Genomic DNA, 12,072 nt, shown 5'->3' with positions numbered 1-12,072 from the left:
ATATAAATTAAGCTAAGATATTCTACTCTTTCTATTACCCGGAATAGCCAATTACCAACTTCGAAGTATAAACCTCCACGTCATTCTTTTTTTTTTTTCCTCTTCAAAAAAGAAGGACGAATTTTCCCGATTATAAAATACTATTTGATATCCAAATCGAAAGATCCGACTCATCAAGCTGCCACGTGGTAAAATAACATAGGACACCTGGAAATGGACCCTACCCAAAGATATAAAAACAGGACCACAACAACTTCCCTGTGACCCTATCTATTCCCCTTTCTCGTTTCTTCCAAATCTCATCTTATACTTACTTTTTCTCTCTCCTCTTTTTCATACCGCGAAATCCATTTTTTCCCCCAGTTGGTTAGTTGTCTTTTTTGTCTTCCTGATTTGAATCCTTGATATTGCAAAAACCCTAGTTCATAAATATTTCCTCTTTTTTAAAAAAAAAAAAATAATCAAATTATGCGTTTAGTTTTCAGATCTATATTTAAATAACTGTATTTTTTGCAAATGTTTTGTGTTGATCCGCAGATCTCTCAAAGTAGTTTATTTGGATATCCAGATTTTGAATTTTGAGTTTTGAGTTTTGAGCTGTGGAGGTAGGTTAATTTCATCTAATAATTCAAATTGAAGGAGGTTTTCTTTGAATTGGTTAGAAATTTCAAGGTTTTGCTTATAAGGCCCTTTTAGTTTTCGACTTGCCGCGGTTAAGTACCTTTTATTTCTTGTGAAGTTTCCAATTCAGTGCTGTTCTTGGAGTTGTGACAAGTTCTTGTTAGTGTTGGATTGGATTGCTGTTGTGGTTAATTTGAAATTTCCAATTTCTTATAAATTTTGCGGTAATGAGTGATGGAATGATGGAAATAGAGAAGCCCGTAAATGTTGATTCAAAGTGTGACAAACAATGGTTTGTAGATGCCAGTACTGAACAGGAGGAGCCATGTGTCGAGAAGCTTAATTTTAAAACTTTAGATGGTGTAGAATTAGATTGTTGTGCCACGAATCATGCCACTAATTGTGCAACCGAAACTGTAGATGGTGTAGGAGTAGAATGTTGTGCCACGAATCGTGCACCCGAAACTGTAGATGGTATAGGAGTAGAAGGTTGTGCCACGAATCGTGCACCTGAAACTGAAGATGATGTAGAATTAGAAGGTTGTGCCGCGTTTCGTGCACCTGGAACTTTAAACACGGAGGAATCAGAGTTAGGTGAGAAGCAGGCAAACAAATTGAATAATTGTGATGTCCAGCCCTATGTAAGGATTGATGTGAAGGAAGCTTCGAATGATGAGATGCTTTCTGAAGTTTCAAATCCAAATTTGTCTCCAAGAGAGAACACGTCAAGTTTCCAGACTATCAGTAATCAAGGGATGGATTTATTGAGTAATAATCAAGGTTGTTCTGGAGAGATTACATCTTTTTCATCAGGGAATTCAAGTGCGGATGAGAGTGTCGGTGAAGAAGAGCATAATCAAATTGATGTATCTGAGGCAGTTGCGAAATCCTCTGTGGTACTTGAAATTCCAAAGGAATTTAGCACAACTGGTGTCAGGAAGATTACATTTAAGTTTAGCAAAAGAAAGGAGGATTATGGTAATGCATATGCTTCAGCTGCTCTGCCTGTGACTGATCGGGTTGATGATGGATTTGGTGAAGCACATGCATGGTATCCTTCTGATGATATGACTCACCGTATTTCAAGCACAAATGGAGCATTTTATCAACATGGAGATCCTTTTTTATGTCCTCCAAACATGGAATTAAAAATGTCTAAGAAGGTCATTTCTGATGCTTACCCGACAAATGTCAAGAAGCTTCTATCGACGGGTATTTTGGAAGGAGCAAGGGTGAACTACATTTCAACTTCTGGGAAGGTAATTTGTGGGTTTCTCTGTTTATACTCGTAATTTACTGGTCTTTACGTAAGCCTGAAGCACTTCTATGAATGATTGTCAGATGGAGCTTCCTGGAATCATAAAGGATTACGGATACTTGTGTGGTTGTTCATTCTGCAATTTCTCTAAAGTAAGTTTCCTGTCTAAAGTAAAAGCTATCTGTGTGCATGTTAATGAACATACTGAACAGATTGTTGTCTCAGCAGGTTCTCAGTGCTTACGAATTTGAAGTGCATGCTGGGGGCAAGACTAGACACCCAAACAATCATATTTATTTGGAGAATGGAAAACCTATTTACAGGATAATTCAAGAGTTGAAGACTGCACCACTTAGCAGACTAGAAGAAGTTGTAAGAGACGTGGCTGGTTCTTCTATTAATGAGCAATATTTTGAGGCTTGGAAAGGTGGTTAAATGTTGATATCTCAGTTGATTTATTTATGTTATTCATTTCTGAGACAGTCTCATATTTGACATGACAGGAATAAGTATTTAAAAAGAGATTCTCATGCTTTCCATGCTCTAATTTATGCTGTCGTTTGTTGTGGATGGTAACAGGGAGAAGGGTTGGGGGAATAAAATCACCATATTACTGCTTATTCATCATAGACCTCTATTCTAGATGATGTTCATTTCAATAAACAATCGAGCTCAGACTGTAGAAAATAAATAACTTGACCAGTTTAAGTATTTTCACAAGACAATTTCTTTCTCCGCAACTAGAATCAGTGGCACGCTTGATTTACTCGTTATTTTCGAAATTACTTTTTATTTATCCACTATAAGCATAGATTACTAAATTTTAAAGTAAGATGTTGATTTTAAGCACTTTCTCTGGCAAAGTTAAAAGAAAAAGGAGAGTAGAGAGTAGTGTACAGAGCAATGAAGTTTACAAATTTAACACAAGGGTTTTTAAGTTCCTTGTGGGAAATAAGGGCAAATTTGCGTTGAGATATTGAGGAAATTTCAAGGTAGTTATTCTAGGGTATTGGGGCTTTGTTAATACAAATATGGATAATAGTATCCTTGATTATGATATAAGTACTGTCCAAACCAGTGGATGCAGATGGGGCAAATAATAGTGCAAGTAGGAGGAACGAACATAGAGTATCAATTCTTGTCAGTTGTGTGATGATTCATAATATCCTTTTCTATTTTTGCAGCAAAACTCCTGCAGTGCTATGAGGTGGCTAGTGCTGACCAATATTCTTATGGAAAGGCTTCAGGAATTTATCACTCTAAGCTAAGGTACATTTTAAAGTGTTTTACGTACTTTATCTGAAGTATTTTGATCTTGTCTTTGCTCCTCCACCCTGATTTACTTTCTTATCACTCTTCTTTGGTTTAATTTTGGGTTGGGGTGAACAAGAGAAAGGAGACAAAAGTCTAGCTTATCCTGTTGAATAGGTATCCAATATGTGCTGTATTTATCACTTTTTTTTTCTTGAACAGCTGTAATGTGATTTAAAACTTGAAAAGTCTTGCAGTTTTGTAGTGTTCCTTATTTGACATTACCAGTTGACTTGATTTAGCTGTGTCCACTTCTCCTCTATGTTTTTTTCCTTTTCCAATCACATGAACGATGTGACCTCGACAATTGTTATCTTCAAGGAAATGAGTTGTTGATTCCTGACCAGGCATTTTAGCAACTGAATGGAATGTTTTGTCTATAGCTGGTGTTGATGGAATGTGCAATTGAAGGTTCTTTGTCATATGATTCTAGGATGATGTTGTCTTGGTGTTACTGTAACACAGTTCTTATTAGAATTTAGCTTAAAGGGTGATTTTGCTCGAGTGTAAGTGCTGTATGCTGTTGACTGAAATAAGTTGTATACAGTCTAGATACTTTGGACTGCTCATTTATTAGCTATTAGTACGTCGAATGCTGATAAGTTACATTCACTTATATAATTTTATTGAAGATAGATACTGAATAGGTTTTGGAATAACACCACATAAATATTACCTCAAATATTTAAGAGCTAAAAATGGTTGAATGTTGGAAACTTGTAAAGGTCAAATTCTGCTTCTTCAAGACTCCGCCTACAGGATTTGAACCTTATGAGTTCCCATCATTTGGGCAATAGTGATATTTTCAGCAAGTAAAAAAGTTTTTTAGTTCGGCTGGTCTGTTTTTAAAAGAAAAAGAGAAACAAAAAAGTGCCTCCAGGTGTTGTTTTGTGAAAACAAAAAAAGTGAAGTTAAAAAGTGTACAATGGGATTCGAACCCTCGCCAGTTATTCAGGAATAGCTTAAGCTGGTTCTTACTTTTTCTGCTGAACCAACAACTGATTTTACTTCTGGGTTCCAAGCTAAAAAGTGTTAAACGTTTAATAGATTTCTCAATACAAATACAGGGTTCGTAACTGGGTTGCCGGGAACCCATACCCAATACTATAGATCCGCCCTTGGTTTCAAAAGTCCTTTGCTGGGGAAACCACAAAGATCTAGCTTTTCATCAGTCGTGCATGTTAGGATTGGTATACCCATTGTTAAAGGAAGATCTAATCAACCCAACCGATTCAAATGTGCATCTTGGATCGAGTAGGCCTCCTTTAGATGCATTATAGAGTACCAAATTCACTTTAATAATCTCAGTTTACAAGTAATATTATTTCATCTTAGTGGGTCAATTTTTGTGTTATCTAAAGCCTTAAAATAATCTCATGAATAGTGAACAGATCAATCAGTGTGTGGTCCGCCAATTGCCTCTGATTTGGAATTAGCTATGCCTATATTATGGTTGGCACAGTGTAAATATTGACTTTGGCGTCTATTGTACAATAGCTCATGGCATCTTGATATCCAAAAAACTTAAAAGTTGAATACGTCAAGAAAACTTACTAAACCAGGCCACTTTAAGCAACATTGTTCTTTCCCTTTATAATATGACCCAATTTGCTGCTCTTCTGAAGCGCATTTTCTTTTTCCTCATTTACTGGTGGAGATTGGTGGAAGAGTTTAGAATTGCTTAAGTTAGATCCAGGCCTCCAGCATGGACCTGTAAGCTTGGTCCCATTTGGAGTTTATCTACTTGTAGTTTGAGGGTTTTGTGTATTAAATGATATTGTGTGGTTTTGGGTGTTGGATTGGCTGAAACTTTTCATACTCATTTTTTTATAACTCTGCACTATACTATGGATTTGCTGAAACTTTTCATACTCATTTTCTTTGTAATTCTGCACTATACGATGGTGGACTTGTGATTGCAGTTCGGTGATGGAAGATGGCCTTATTTCTGCTTCCTACTCCTATATTGACAACTTCCCTCCAAATCCATTTAGCTATATGGAGACAGCAGAGGCATGGAAGCATGTGGCTAAAAAGTTAGTCATTACTTATTTACTTTATCTATTTCGTGCAACTGGTCATTCTTTAAGTAAATGCATATTCCTATGCTGTTGCTAATGGTGCAGTTATTTTTCCAGGCCAAGGTGCAATTTTTCCAGCTCAACAGTAGAGCCAAAAAGACCTGCTGAAGGTTGCACAAGAAAAAGGTATGCTTTCTCTTATTAATCTTTTAAAGGATTTCTTCTTTTTGGCTCAGCATTTATCATCAATCTTTTTAATATACATAGGGATAATGACTTGCACCGATCATTATTCATGCCAAATGGACTTCCAGATGGAACTGATTTGGCATATTATTCTAAGGGGAAGGTCAGATTCATTTCTATCTTAACTCTTAATATTGTCATTTATTGTTCATTGGTTTCTGTAATTTTTATTATGTGTTCGGGGCCTTCCATTTGGCAGCAGTTGCCATAATTGTGATTTATGTCTGAGCTTTTAAAATCTTTCTGCAGAAAGTTCTGGGGGGCTACAAGCTGGGAAATGGCATAGTCTGCAGCTGCTGTGATACTGAGGTAAATTTTATAACATACACACACTCACACTTGTAATAATATAAAGCCCAAACATATACATATAAAATATATGTATATTTATGTATATTTGTGTATTATGTATATAAAATTCAGAACTGCTGCTTACTACTACGCATCTTTTCTCTTTCTAAACAGATAAGTCCGTCCCAGTTTGAGGCTCATGCTGGATGTGCAGCTAAACGTCAGCCGTAAGTAGTTCTCAAAGACTATTATTTGCATAATATGAAAAAAAGGGATTCTGATATGAATATTTATATCCATGACCAGTTACCGTCACATCTACACTTCCAATGGACTTACCCTACACGATATAGCATTAATGCTGGCAAATGGTCAAAGTATTGCCACCAATAACAGTGATGATATGTGTACAATATGCGGCGATGGGGGAGAACTGATTTGCTGTGAAGGGTGTCCTCGGGCTTTCCATGCAGGTGCTTCTTTTGGCCCAAATGTTTAACAAAGTTTTTATTCTTGTCTTTCTGCAGTGTACTGGTTGGTAAACTGATAGATCTGTACATGGTTTGCTCTGTATAGTATCTTAAAATCACAATTTAGTGCTCCTTCTATTTATTTGAATATAAACGAAGTCCATGTTACAAGGAATTTTCTTCACCGGATCGATACTAACTTGCCTACTCCTGCTCCTACCGGATCCAAGAGGGCCGATGCCCGCTAAGCTAAACTGTATGATTTTTTGTTTTCTGAAGGGGAGCTCTTTCAATTTCTCTGCCTAATAACCTCACTTGTGTTTATAAGTTTTGCTCATACAAAACCTATATGTTTGCAGCTTGTTTAGGTGTACAGTGTACCCCAACCAGTGGTTGGCTCTGTTCATATTGTAGAGACAATTTTGTACCTGGTAGGAAAACTGCAGGAGATGCAGGACCAATTATGATACGGTTGACAAGAGTGGTTAAAGCTCCGGAGTCTGAAGGTGGTGGGTGCGTTGTTTGCAGGTTTGTCACAGTTGCAGTCCTTCAGAAAGCTCTTAAAAATTATGTAGCCCTAGTTTCCATTTATGTAATTTTTTTTAATTAAGTACCAAGTATTAAATCTTTTCTAATGAATAAAATTAGTTTACCTTGTTTGAAATATCTTCCTGCTGAGAAATTTTTAATAAATTTAGGTCTTCACACAAGTCGGTAGTACATATTTTAATGCACTACTAGTCCAGTGTGATAAAGCTGGTCAAACCACAATGGGGTTGGCTCATCTTTTCTCTTTCTTCTACAGCAAGAACCAACAGTATTCTTCTCAAGATGTGGTTCATTCCCCTGAATATGTGCATGTGTAGGTCTCATTGCAGTCTGCATTTAGGTGTTCTGTAGCACTTCAAGAATGAAATTAATATAATGACTATTCGTCATTAGATTTTATGCACCTTGTAAAAATGGTCATATGTGGCAATACTGTCATTGAATGTTAGCATACATCAGATTTGGTGCTAGCAGATGGAGTAACCGTTTTTATGATTCATTATTATGAGTAGCTTGAAATAGTTTGGGTAGTGTTAGAAATTGAAGGTGTTATCTTGCTGTGTATGGGAATATAATTCTGCTGTGAGATATGCGCTTAAAGTATGGATTTTATTTTATTTCTTGTCCACTTTATGAAATATTATCTGTTGACTTGGTTGTCACATATTGTCGGGTTTGCTTGTGCTCAAAAACTTGAAATGGGTGCAAACAAGTGGAGATAAGTATACCGTTCAACTCATTTTCCACCATATATTTCTAGGACCCCGGACTTTAGCGTTGCCAAATTTGACGATCGGACAGTTATGCTCTGTGACCAGGTATGCCTTATTTGCCATATTCGGATGTTTTACCGCTATCTTTAACCTTGCCCTTCCTATCCCGTTTCTTATGGTTCCATCTCCCACAGTATCCAATTTCTTTTTTTTTTTTTTTTGTGTGCGCATATGCAGTGTGAGAAAGAATACCATGTTGGGTGTCTGCGGGAAAGTGGGCTGTGTGATCTGAAAGTGAGTAGTTTCTTTCTTGTGTTGGCTAACTGTGATTATGTTGTCCATTACCCACAAGTGCTTTTCAAAAATATTGTCAGGAACTCCCAAAAGATAAATGGTTTTGTTGCAATGACTGCAATAAAGTTTATGCGGTACTTCAGAATTGTGTTCTGAAGGGAGCTGAGGTCATTCCAGCACCTGCAGCAACTGCAGTAACTAAGAAGCATGTCCAGAAATGTTTAATGGATACAGCTACAAATGACATTCAGTGGCGAATCTTAAGTGGGAAGAGTCGCTACCCGGAGCATCTACCTCTTCTTTCCAGAGCAGCAACAATCTTTAGGGTAAGTTTTTTATTGTTAGGATTAAGCACCAGTTGGAATCATTTTTTGACATCTCAGAGCATAAAGAGGACACTGAATAAATCTCTGAATTTATGGGGATTGCACATTACTGTATTACAATTGGACATTTATGTTTTAAAATTTATGGTAAAGTTAATTTTGCATGGCACGGAAGCTATGAGTGTGAAAGTTGAGTTCTGTTTTGCCACCTGAGTCATTCAAATTGCAAAGACATTTCTATCACATTTCTCAGACTCCAAAATATAGAACTGTGAGGCCAGTATTTTCTCTAGAATTATCTATAAATCTGCAGAAGTTCTGTTCCTTTGGTCAGTCCTCTGTTATCATTGATAACTGAACCGTACTTAGACTCACTCCGCAAGACGCAAGTAGTCTTGTGAATCACCATGTTTCTTGAGCTCAAGAAACCTTGACAGAATGGCCATTCTGATCAGCAACGACATAGTTAGAAACAAGCAGATCCTTTTAATTACTGCATCATTGATACTTGATTCTACTTATCAATTCCTCTTTAAAAAGGATAATTGAATCTTAATGGATTAGGAACAGCAGATTGATGTGAACGGGTGTAATGAGGAGAATTTCCATATGCACTTGTCCCACTTATTCTTTAGTTGAATATTTAAAACTTATCCTTGTATTATGTGTCAAACTTTTCCTAATTCAAGTTCCTTGCCTTATTTTAATTGTCATCTTTGTCTTTTTTTGCAGGAGTGCTTTGATCCTATTGTTGCCAAATCTGGACGAGATCTTATACCTGTTATGGTTTATGGGTGAGCATTCCTTCGCTTGCAATCCTAGTGTTACACACAAGTTACTTTATCAAAAGTATAACACACAGGTTATTCTTAGAGACTCGATGTTTTTGTTTTCTTGTCTTTGAACTGTATTGAAGGAGAGCCTTGGAGCAACAATAGAGTTGTCTTCATGTGACCTATAGGTCACGGGTTCGATCTGTGGAAGCAACCACTAATCCTTAGGGTGCGGCCCTTCCCCCAACCCTGCGCGAATGCGGGATGCTTTGTGCACCGTGCTATCCTTCTAGGAACTGTATTTGAAAATTTGAGAGACAGTCCTTCTCGTGTTTGATCTTTCAGTAGCCTCCTTTAGGATAACACTCTTGAACTTTTCTTTAGTCACTGGGTATTTGGTTTAAGTATTCTCATTTGCATCCTAGATTCTTTGGTTCTGTATAATCATCTTGTCTTAGGCATTTATCATTATAGTATAGATGCTTTACCGTAAGAAGAGCTTACTGCATAAAGACATAATATTTTGCAGTATTTGCATGTGATTAAGTTTAAAGTATTCTAGACTTTCCAAAAACATCATGGTCTATAACCCCCCCCCCCCCCCCCAAAGGAGTTGAAATGACTAATTGGTTCTAGTATAATAGATATTTGTACCTGAAGTATGTGGGCAAAGTTCCTAAGCAGATTGCTATTTCAGCGTATTAGCAACTTAAATGTACAATTCTTTTGGCAGAATAATTTGTCGTTCATGAATAATGAAGATAGTTAAGTTCCAACTTAGTTTAATCCAGTAGTCTGAAACTTACGTCAAAGAAGTTGCAATCAGTATTCGTCAAATTATTTCCTTGGATCTTTTGTGCTTTTACCTTTTGCTGTTAGAACTCGAGAGCTTGCTGTATTTTGAATTGCAGACATTTTGGCTTTTCTAATTTCTATATTTCTGCTCATGTAGGCGAAACATCTCGGGTCAGGAATTTGGGGGAATGTATTGCATCGTTTTGACTGTAAAGTAAGTAACTGATTTTCAAGTTATTTTTCTGGTTTCATGATAAAACTAATACATGCCTGCTCAAGTGCATTTATAGTTGGTTCGGGAGTTCTATACATACACACAGAGTATTCTGCTTTGCTGAGTTACTAATCACGTGTCTAAATGGCCACAGGTCTGTAGTTGTATCAGCTGGTCTTCTCAGGATTTTCGGGCAAGAGGTTGCTGAACTACCTTTGGTGGCTACAAGTAGAGAAAACCAAGGGAAAGTAAGCTTTGTTTGACTTTACTCCTTTGCTATGCTCAATTTGTGGTTTCACGCTTATTGATTCTGAAATTCTTGTGAAACTCAAGCTGATGATTCTCGTTTTTCTTCTTTTGTAGGGTTATTTCCAGGCGTTATTTGCATGTATTGAGATGCTATTATCTTCCATGCATGTTAAAAACCTGGTTCTGCCTGCTGCTGAGGAGGCGGAATCCATCTGGACAAATAAACTGGGGTTCAAAAAGATGACTGATGAACGAGTGAGTGGATCTTAACATTCTTATTGAAATCATTTGTTTTTACTTTGTTTATCTGATACGTCCTTTGTGTAATGGGATGATAGCAATTAATAGCTAGAGGAATGGAGTCGATACTGGAAAAAGAGAGAGAATAGATTCAAGCTGTAAAATGTTCAAGGCCACTGGAAACTAGTGAATATTTAAAGTCAGGTTATACACTCATGCCAATATCTCATCAGCAATTTAAGAACAAGAGCAATTGGAAGCTGTTGAATGTTTGTAATTGCAAGCTGTTGAATGTTTTATAGTTAGGATGTTTAGGCTGCGTTAAAGTAAAAATGTAGAAATATTTGGTGTGGGAATAGAGTATTGGTGGGAATACTAGCACGCATAGCTTTAAAAGTCTTGCCTTCCATCTTTCTTCCTGTTGACCCCTCTTCGTGAGTTGAATTTTCTTTTCAATAGAATCGTAAACCTTACTGATCAAACCATGGTCAGGACTCAGATTGGGTAGTGGAAGGCATTAGTTAGAGTAATTTCAACTCCTATATTTTGTTGCTTCCTTTGCCTGTCATGGACAGGGGACGAATTTTGAGTTTGGTTACTTTCTGTTACTATTTATCAAGAACGTTCTTGTGTCTATCGAAATAATGTCTGATGTACTCCCTAGCTCTACTACCCTTCCTATTTTTCCCATTTAGTTAAAAACAAATACTGAGTCCTTTTAAACTGTTTTAACAGTATCTGAAGTATTCAAGGGACTTCCAGTTGACGGTATTCAAGGGGACATCAATGTTGGAGAAGGAGGTGCAGCAGACAGCTTATGAATTGTAATTCATCTTTGTGGAGAATGTGCAACAAGGAGCTAGAATTGCTACATATCTTGCACGCACTCTCATTCAGGAGGGAGACCTCTGTTCTACTCAATGATCTGAAATGGAAGTGAAAATAGAGAAAGAGGTGCTTCTCATTGCAGATCGATCTTTTCTTTAATATCTAGAACATGCAAAATGCACCTATGCTGATGAGTTTTGAGTTTCAAGGCGATTAAATAGTAGACAATGCAAGGTGTTTGGAGGCACATCAAGTTGCTGGCGGACCTTGTAGCGATCATTCTTAGATGCAAGGACAAGTGCATTTCGTATTCGTTATTTACCACTATGTTTTCATAAGGTAGTCATTGCTTTTATAGATTAGTTTTCAGCTGATGTATAAAGAGCAGCTGAGGAACTGCTCGTCGAAAGTCCTCGAGGCATGCTGACCTTTTATCATGCGTGCGTGGGGCAAACGTTGTTTTTACCCCTTTCTTTTTGCAGTGGTAGTTTTCTTTTGTACATTTCCAGTGCATACAGAGAAATTTTGCTAGAAAGTGGCCAACTCAAATGTAGGATATATCTTATACGGGACCCTATGTTTTTCCTTGATGTGATGCAATGTTTGAATATATGTAATGATTGGGTTACGAAATTATCTGCTCTCTCCACCTCCCTACAACGCAGAAAAAAGAGGAAGTCGACGTCACTTTTAGCGTTTTGCTGGTTAGTGGAGCCATGAAACTATTTTCTCATCTTTGGTGAGTTTTGTTACTCTGTTATTTTGTATTTTAGAACTGACAATTGGTAAGTTATTTAAAAAAAATATATATATTAATAATAATATTATCAAATTAGAATTCTTTTATGAAATTTTTGCATACTAGATATTAAT

The 12,072-nt window shown here is 36.9% G+C and overlaps 1 protein-coding gene across 7 annotated transcripts; it reads left to right on the top strand.

Moving 5' to 3' along the window:
* The first annotated feature begins 261 nt into the window (after positions 1–261).
* LOC107811234 (uncharacterized) lies at positions 262–11,832 on the top strand. Of its 7 annotated transcripts, XM_075254079.1 has the most exons (21): positions 336–366; positions 538–605; positions 740–1,880; positions 1,963–2,031; positions 2,108–2,306; positions 3,064–3,148; positions 5,113–5,226; positions 5,329–5,397; positions 5,479–5,560; positions 5,707–5,766; positions 5,923–5,975; positions 6,055–6,221; positions 6,578–6,746; positions 7,528–7,585; positions 7,718–7,774; positions 7,855–8,100; positions 8,833–8,894; positions 9,826–9,882; positions 10,037–10,130; positions 10,246–10,386; positions 11,107–11,832. In XM_075254079.1, the coding sequence occupies exons 3-21, from the start codon at positions 849–851 to the stop codon at positions 11,197–11,199; spliced, it is 2,907 nt and encodes a 968-aa protein (XP_075110180.1). In that variant the 5' UTR covers positions 336–366; positions 538–605; positions 740–848; the 3' UTR covers positions 11,200–11,832. The 7 variants fall into 7 exon arrangements, 5 of the variants coding, with proteins under 5 accessions (XP_075110178.1, XP_075110177.1, XP_075110179.1 ...); XR_012709779.1 differs by adding an exon at positions 10,470–10,575 and having other exon boundaries at positions 263–1,880; XM_075254076.1 differs by having other exon boundaries at positions 285–366; positions 538–1,880; positions 2,105–2,306.
* Positions 11,833–12,072: the final 240 nt, after the last annotated feature.

This window comes from Nicotiana tabacum, chromosome 5 (genome assembly GCF_000715075.1).
Source record: "Nicotiana tabacum cultivar K326 chromosome 5, ASM71507v2, whole genome shotgun sequence".
NCBI lineage: Eukaryota > Viridiplantae > Streptophyta > Magnoliopsida > Solanales > Solanaceae > Nicotiana > Nicotiana tabacum.
This window is presented reverse-complemented; position numbering and strand designations above follow the sequence as displayed.

What these genes read in the sequence shown, in the direction of transcription:
- LOC107811234 (XM_075254076.1), top strand. Translation starts at nt 849, where the DNA reads ATGAGTGATGGAATGATGGAAATAGAGAAGCCCGTAAATGTTGATTCA. An exon ending in GAAGGTTGCACAAGAAAAAG is followed by an intron (nt 5,398 to 5,478) that starts GTATGCTTTCTC and finishes TAATATACATAG; the next exon opens with GGATAATGACTTGCACCGAT. An exon ending in GTAGAGAAAACCAAGGGAAA is followed by an intron (nt 10,131 to 10,245) that starts GTAAGCTTTGTT and finishes CTTCTTTTGTAG; the next exon opens with GGTTATTTCCAGGCGTTATT.